The sequence below is a fragment of the Dromaius novaehollandiae genome, chromosome 19 (genome assembly GCF_036370855.1).
Source record: "Dromaius novaehollandiae isolate bDroNov1 chromosome 19, bDroNov1.hap1, whole genome shotgun sequence".
NCBI classification, from domain to species: domain Eukaryota; kingdom Metazoa; phylum Chordata; class Aves; order Casuariiformes; family Dromaiidae; genus Dromaius; species Dromaius novaehollandiae.
Genome location: NC_088116.1, coordinates 16,237,126 through 16,244,955, shown reverse-complemented (window position 1 = coordinate 16,244,955; position 7,830 = coordinate 16,237,126). Strand labels below are relative to the sequence as shown.

Here is a 7,830-nt window from a genome sequence, read left to right as displayed (position 1 = left end):
GGACCAAGCAACAGCAACCCACCTGGGCGATACAGAAAGACACTTATTATCTTGCCTATCTTACGAGAGTTCTGATTGTGGCATCTCTCCAGTTTCACATACACGGGAGGAATTTTCATTTTTCCAACCTCAGACACAAGGAAATGGGTTCAATACTGAAATAGGTAGGGAAAGGTTGCCTTGGATGTACTAAATATAGCAGATTTTTTTGATTGTGAGATATTTGCTGCTTAGGGAACATGCTGCTCTAAACTACCTTATTTACTGTGAATCAAATTCCTACACACAGTGTGCAACGATGCCAAAGGCTATTCTTAATAGGTGATCCCTCAGTACCAGGCAAGGATTTCAACTGAAAACATGTGTAATACTAAAATGATTATACCCTGATATTGTTCTGCTCATGACCTTTATCTTGTGAACTGTTGTGACAACATTTGTGTGGTCACATTTAGGTCCACAGAAGAAAAACTCTAGACCACAAATTCTGATCTTGCCCCATCTATAAAGACCAAAGCTGAACTTTTCCAAACCAGGCTGGGAGAATTATGTCTATATAAATAGAATAGGCCTATTCTTTGGTCCTGAAGACAAGTTGCACAGGCTATCCTGCAGCCATTTGGCTAAATTCTTTTCACACCTCCAAAACAGTGGCTTTTAGTATGCACCTAAAGGCACATACTATCCACCAGACTACTGCAGACATTTTCAAGAAGTGCCCAAAATTGCACTAGGAGTTGTAACAGAATGGAACACTACAAGTGTCCACACCTGCACATATTTATTTATATGCTAACATACATATATATATATATGGCCTACACAGCCTGCAGGTCTTGATAGAGGAATGAATGAGGAAAGCTGTGCTGAGTTAAGGAGTCTCATAACTCATGGGAAAGGTAAAGAAATGGATCCCAGCCTAGCACTTGCACTGCCCTTCCACAACGTTGTGAAGCCCTCCAGAAATAGTTTCACCCTGCCCCATGTGAGGCTCAAACTGTGTATGTGCATGCATTTGCTTATTTTCCTGAAGTATGTAATTCCACCAGTTCACAAATACATGCAAGCTTAGAACCTTAGTAGTGTTCTTTTGCAAGCTAACCTTTGTACTCTACTAAGTTTAATTTTGTAGATCATTTTTCCCATGTCTTAAATGATACATACTTTAGACGAAGCTCTAGGTCTCTGCACAAGGCTTTAACTGCTTCCGCATATAACTTCTACTAAAAAAAGTACATGGACTCTTTTACATTGTATTCATCTCCTTTGCCTCACCAAATTCCCTAAATCTAATATGATCTTTTCACCAGAGTCAATTTGTCATTTCCAGTTCTTTATTAAAAAGTCAAACATTTTATACATGTGTATATACATATGAACAGAATTTTGTAGAACACCTTAAAGCTTCTCCCCTTCCCTTCTGTTCCACAAACTAGCAAAAGACACTATAAAAATTTCATTCATATTTAAGAAAGGATATTTATCTAACTGCATTAAAGTGTAAAATATAAATTGAAACAATTTAGAGATGGTTTTGACTGACTTACACAAATTAAGTACAAGATTTTACCAAACCAGCAATTTGTATGAGAAAGAAAAGGAAAAAAAAAAACAATTAAAAATATCAACTGCAATCCAACAATCTGTATTCAAGATACAATGGATAATTTTATTTATAAAATGGTCCTGTATCAGAATTGTTCACTGCCACACAATACATACATGAGATATGAAACTTGATCTACAAAGTAAAATGTTCTGTAGAAGCATGAGTTCTTGAAGTGTTCTGAATATTAGCCCTCATTTACTAGAATCCATAGCACAGCTTCAATTGGCGTAAGTAGAAGACTGGATACTTAATAAATACGTATTTAACACACAGTTAAAAAAAATACACAGGTGTATGAAAACTGACTGGAAGTTTGTACCGTTATCAGTGTTAATTGTCTTGGTCACGGTAAAAATAGCTTATACTAAAGCACAGAAAGACCTGTTAAGACCAGCCTGTCCTGATTTCATAGCAAAGTTGAGATGTATTGTGAACCCCTGCTTTCACCTCATTGTCCATGGCCAAAGGGTGCAAAGTCCTCTCAACATCAGACACAAAAAAACATTGCTGTTCTTGGATAAACATACAAGAAGGACTCATTACATGAAACAGTATTTTTACAAATAATAATAAAAATATTCAACACTTTCAATTCTTCTTTTTCTCTGCTTTAATTCTCTGCTGTAGTGTCTTCAGTTCAGTCATTACATTCAAAGTTCTGTAAACCCAGGTGACCTGAAAAGTATGAGTATTATTACATTCAACTCATTTTTAATATAATGTGTACACACACACATGCACACACACACATTTACTTATCAGTTTCATGAAAGAAGTATCCATTTAAATAAACACATACCACAATTATGATAGTATTCACCAGAAGTGGTGCTGAAAAGACTAGTGAAATAAACATTCCTCTTGAATCAAAGTATTGGTATTTAGAAAATAGCCTGATAGAAAAGAAAAAAAAAAAAAAAAGAACATTATTCACTGTATTCCACACAACTTTATATGTTCATAATAGCTGTTCTACATGGATATTGGCCAGATTATCCCACTTCTTGGGAGCCCCAAGCATGGGACAACATTCTACTGTATCAAGCCAGAAGAAAGGGGTCGTCAATATCTAATCAGTTATGAACATTCATTACAATACCAGCCTTTCTTTTTTTTGTAAGGCTTTATTGTTTGACAGAACCCCCCCCCACACACACACACATAGTATCTTTCCAGAAAGACTATTAGTATTACTATAGTAATCTTTCCCTGTTACACTGGGGAAAGATTAGTTCAATGCTTACGGAAAAAAGTCATCAGTTTAATTCTGGTACACAGACTAAGTAAACCAGGCAGATTTTCATGATATTTATGCACATAATAAGCATATAAAATACTTAGCGATATTTTTGAGAAATGGTGCTTAACTTCACCTTATTAAACACAAACAGCTAATGAAAAAAAAAAAAAAAAAAGCCCATGTCCTCTTTCCCTTAACTGTACTACTCTGATTTTCTCTTAGAGTTAGTTTACAACAATCCATGCAAACAAAAAGTGTTTTTCTTCTTTTGATTTTTAGTCAGTAAACACATGTTAACTGTTAGAAAAATTACTCTTTCCTATAAGCTAAGTTGAAACTATATTGCATTGTATGGTTTTGTCCAAAAGGATTTTATCAATCAGTGCAACAGATCTTCCACCATCACATTCTCTTGATGAGACATGAGTGACTCTTTCAATTAATGTTTTTGGTGGAATGATACAAAAAAATAACTCATGCATTTAAATGTGAAAGGGAAAACAGTTACCTCCAATTCATAGCTGCTAATTCATTTATATATTCAGCACAGTAAACTAAACCTACTGTACAACAAAAGAAAAGTATTGTTAGATTCAATACTTCTTTAAAAATAAACAGCAAGTTATCAGTTCTAAGATGTATACGTACTCTACATTAAAATTCCATGATCCTCAGAAAATTGTCACACATTTAACTACATAAAGCCAGTTCTGAATGTTTGAAGTGTCCCATATAGATACTAACAAATATTAAGTGATCAGAAAACATACTTGCAATATTACAAAGAGACATAAAATCCTGCATATCTGAGCTTACAGGAAGAGCTCAGTATACACACGAGTATTTTTTTTTTAAATCAGTATTTTTTCCATCAATCTTGTTGATGATTGCTTCTAAGATAAATCTGTAAAATAAAGTCAGCACTCCCCCCAGACTGGTATAGAATTAAGATATCATTTTAGATGCTTTAGGTTTTATATCCACCATTACTATCTAAAGCTAGTGTACTAAACATTAAGAGTAAATTCACCAGAATTATAAACAAGCATTTATGCAGTTCCTTCCTACATTGCATTGCGTCCAAGTCTTAAAAAGGTAAATCCCTTCTATTTATAGTTTTAACATTTTTGGTCATTAAAATATCTAGGAGAAACACTGTATTTAAAACTGCTTCACAGAAGTGTTTTGAATTCACTTATGAGGACACAGCACAAGCTTTGTTTGTGGTAGGTATATAGCAGAGCAGTCCGCTGCAGTCCAGTGAAAACTAGTATATCCTTATTCAACAGTTATATGTAGCATAAATGCATCAAGACAGCAAGAAAATCCATTGAAATCATATGTTTAATAGAAAAGCAATGAGACTATATATTATCCAATTAAAAAATTTCCTTGTTTTGTTTTTTGTGGAAAATGATACAAGGAGAAACTTAAAACTGCTTCAGTCACTTTAAAGATGACATGCCCAAACCAGTTTAAAAAAAAAATTTGGTGATGTGAAGGGGAATGCCATAATAAACAATATTCTGTATTGTTTTGGCATCAGCTGGGTTATCTTTGTATGGTACTGCACAATATAGATCATACTTATCATGTCAAGGTAAACCAGTGTGATAATTTTGTAGTTTCTTTAGTCATTTTTTACTTTGTACAACATAAAATATTTTTTATTGTTGATGTATCACCAGTGGTTCAATTTTTCAGGGACGTACAAGGCTGTGACTTGATAAGGATTTTTTTAAGCACTCATCTCGCTTACAGGAAATTTACATCATACTTGCATTGAAAAGCCATCAAAGATCAGTTCCACTCCAATTTTCAATGCAATTAGTGCTTGGGTGTGCAAATCCATGCTGGTAACACTAAGAATACTTTAGATGAAGAATCTAAAGTAAACCGAGCCAGCATGTCATTAGAAATTCTACATGCCTAACATTAAATTTAAGAAAGAAAATCCTGACTTTTTAAAAGGAACACTTGGGCCTAATGTGTTGTACACGTGGCATCACTATTTCTTCCTCTGTACTCTGCAGTTAGAAATGGATTTACAGAAATTTACTAAGATTTCTATATTAATTTTGGGAGGTAATTTACATCACTGAAACCTTAGTTTTAGCTGAGTTACGTATTTGCAGTTTTGAGAAAACTGTGATTCCCCTTTCAACTTAACTAGTTGACTAAATGATATTTTAAAATGTCAACATAGTCTTCAAGTGGAATTTTTTGCCTGTGATTCTCTTTAACTTGCTCATCCTTCCTCCATTACTCTGTAAGCATGACAGAACTGAGGCAGTGTGTACAGCCATAACTAGAACCACGGTGCTGCTCGCAGCACATGCATATAATCAAATCCATGACATCTTCTAAAACAAATACCCTCCGCAAGGCTACTCTTAAGCCAGTCAGCCACAAAGACAGAGCTTTGGTTAGGCAAGGCCACAGAGAATCCTCAGGCTGACCTCTGACAAATCCTGAAACAGCAAACACTGGTACCGCAACGGTAAGAACCAGGTTTGCTCTTCCTCATGCCATTCGCACAGGTGTTAGTCAGGCAGTAGACCAGATCCAGAAATGAATCCAGCCAAAAGCTGGCCATATTTCCTGAAGGGCAGCATTAGAAGAAGGCAGAGAGTAACTGCCAGCTTGTGAGAGTCCTTGTCTGCTTCTCTAGAGTAACAGCAATCTTCTGTGAAGCTGTGATACATAATTAACTATGAAGAAACCTTATTTATCACAAATCCTCCCTAAGGCCAAAGTTTCAAGTCACTACTTCATATAGTCTTGGAAACAAAACAAATAGGCACATATGCTATAACAGCTTCTGTGACAATGAAATGCAAGTAAGTATTATTGTGTACAGGCACATGTATTAATAAAAGAGAAATACTGCTTTGCATGCCCTTTAACTATTGTAAAGCATATCACAAAACCCAGTATTACGCAGACATATACAGAAAATTGTAATTACTAACCTAGAAGAATATCTTTAACAGTATTAGTGGCATAAAGGATGCAGGTGCCGCCTGCCACCCGAAAGGCAAGTTCAGGGAAGCAGCACTGCACACACTACTCACCCACGCAAAGGAAGTGCCCTATTTGCACCCGATAGTGCTGCAGAGAGAAGCACGTCAGGAGGAAGCAGAGGACGTGGAAAACCGCCAGCCCCACCAGCCAGGGCTCAGACCAGTCCGTCGTCTAGGGACAAAATTAAGACAGACTCGGCGATCACGCAAGCTCCATCAGGCAGCTTTCCTTTCCACACCCCACACGGAAGAGGAAACCCCCTCTCGCCCACCGGCCCCGCTCGCAGCCACGGGGCGCCCCAGAACAACGCCGCCGGGAAGGTGCCCGCGGCCCGGCCGCCCGCCCAAACGCGCCCCCCCCGCGCAGGGGCCGAGCCCCACGGCACCCCCGAGGCCGGCGCCGTCCGCACCCCTCCCCTCGCCGGCCCCGCCGCCGCAGCGAGCCGCGAGCGCCGCGGGGAGCCCGGCTGCAGCGAGCGGGGGCGCCTCACCACCAGCACAGTGCCCAGCCCCAGGGGCGCGCCCCGCGGCGCCTCCACGGCGGCGGCGGCGGCGGCGGCGGCAGCGCCCCGCCCCTCCCCGCCGCCGAAGCCTCGCGAGAAGTCGCCCAACGGCTGCCGCCGCCCAGGCCCTGCTCCGCGACAGCTAGGGGCGGGGGGAGGCCGTTTGCGCGGTGTGGGTGGCGCTTCCAGGGCTTCCCGCCCCCCTTTGGGAGGGCAGAGGCGGCTCTCGGCAGCAGCGCGGGGAGCAGGGCTGCCCCGGTCTTCAGTAAGAATCGTCTTTCCTGCTTCTGGAACTGAAATTTTCTCAGTGGTGACTCGACCCTCTCAGAGAAACGGCAGAAGCTCCTGTTAGGTTTTTAGTAGCTGACATACAAGAAGATTGGCAGAGAGTATTTTCTGTGGCAGTTTGTTGCATAGTGTCAGGCTGCTGTCAGGGCTTTCCGGGCCCTTCAGATCTGCAGCCCTGTGCCGTGTTGCCTCTTCGGTCTTCCCTCAGTAACAGTGCCTGGCTTCAGCTGCTTTGGGATGAAACTGCGGGAAAAAAAAAGGACAGTGTTAAGCCTGATTGGAAATTTCTGACTAGAAACCACTTGAACACTCCAGGCAGGAGCTTAAGTCTGGTGAAAAATGCTAATCTTGCAAAAGAAAAAAAATGGATTAGTGGGCAATGAAAAGGGGATAAGACATCTCATTCACACCTTTGTTTTTGCTAAATGCGTGTAGGTTTCGAGGAACCTACCAGTCTTAAAGACCTATCGCTCTTAAGTAGAAATTTCAAGTTCAGGTTCATCGGCTAAGACAGCAAGCTTCATGATCTTAACAGAATTATCTTTGTCTGAACCACAAGGCATACTGTTACGCAGTAGCTCTATGCTGTGGTTTTCATGACATTTCTATTGCTGTCATGAAATTATTTTTTCTGAAGGTTTGGCTTACCAGATCTGAAGCTTTGGCTTACATTTTTTGCCAGATCATTTTTATATGAAATTGGGTTTAAAATTTGATTCATGAAAGTTCATGAAGTGCTGCAGGAATGGGAACTCTGACAGCTTTTTTCAAAATGTTTGGAAGTGCAAGCAGAAGTAAACACTATAAACACTTACTCTACCATATAGACAAATACAGGCCTCAGTGTGAACTGTAATCTCTTTTTAGTGTCATACTTCTGCAATTTAGTGTGAGTTACCTAAAACTGAAGATGTTTTTTTCCATTTTGTTTTAGGATTTTGGTGGTCTTTTTCTCAGCAACAATAATATCTGGAGGTAAATGAATGGCTTTGCACCATCCTGCTTAATTTTACAATGCTTTAAGTAACAAAGGCTCTCATTTCTATTACTATTCTGATCTTAGTTTTAAGACTGGAAAAAAGAAAAAGATGTTTTCAGCCCACATTATAGATTGGGAAATAAGGCCAAGAGAAATTGACTTGTCATTTAAAAAATCTTACGATTAAT

General features: G+C 39.3%; 1 protein-coding gene across 1 annotated transcript; it reads right to left on the bottom strand.

Moving 5' to 3' along the window:
- Positions 1 to 1,312: 1,312 nt before the first annotated feature.
- Positions 1,313 to 7,486, bottom strand: LOC135330347 (transmembrane protein 18-like). The gene is made up of 7 exons (XM_064523523.1): positions 7,479 to 7,486; positions 6,853 to 6,906; positions 6,364 to 6,517; positions 5,924 to 6,044; positions 3,358 to 3,412; positions 2,409 to 2,502; positions 1,313 to 2,284 (listed from the first exon to the last, which is right to left on the bottom strand). Exons 1-7 carry the CDS (start codon positions 7,484 to 7,486, stop codon positions 2,198 to 2,200), a joined length of 573 nt encoding a protein of 190 aa, XP_064379593.1. The 3' UTR covers positions 1,313 to 2,197.
- Positions 7,487 to 7,830: the final 344 nt, after the last annotated feature.

What these genes read in the sequence shown, in the direction of transcription:
- LOC135330347 (XM_064523523.1), bottom strand. An exon ending in GGCTGGGCACTGTGCTGGTG is followed by an intron (nt 6,045 to 6,363) that starts GTGAGGCGCCCC and finishes TTTTGTCCCTAG; the next exon opens with ACGACGGACTGGTCTGAGCC. An exon ending in TTAGCAGCTATGAATTGGAG is followed by an intron (nt 2,503 to 3,357) that starts GTAACTGTTTTC and finishes CTTTTCTATCAG; the next exon opens with GCTATTTTCTAAATACCAAT.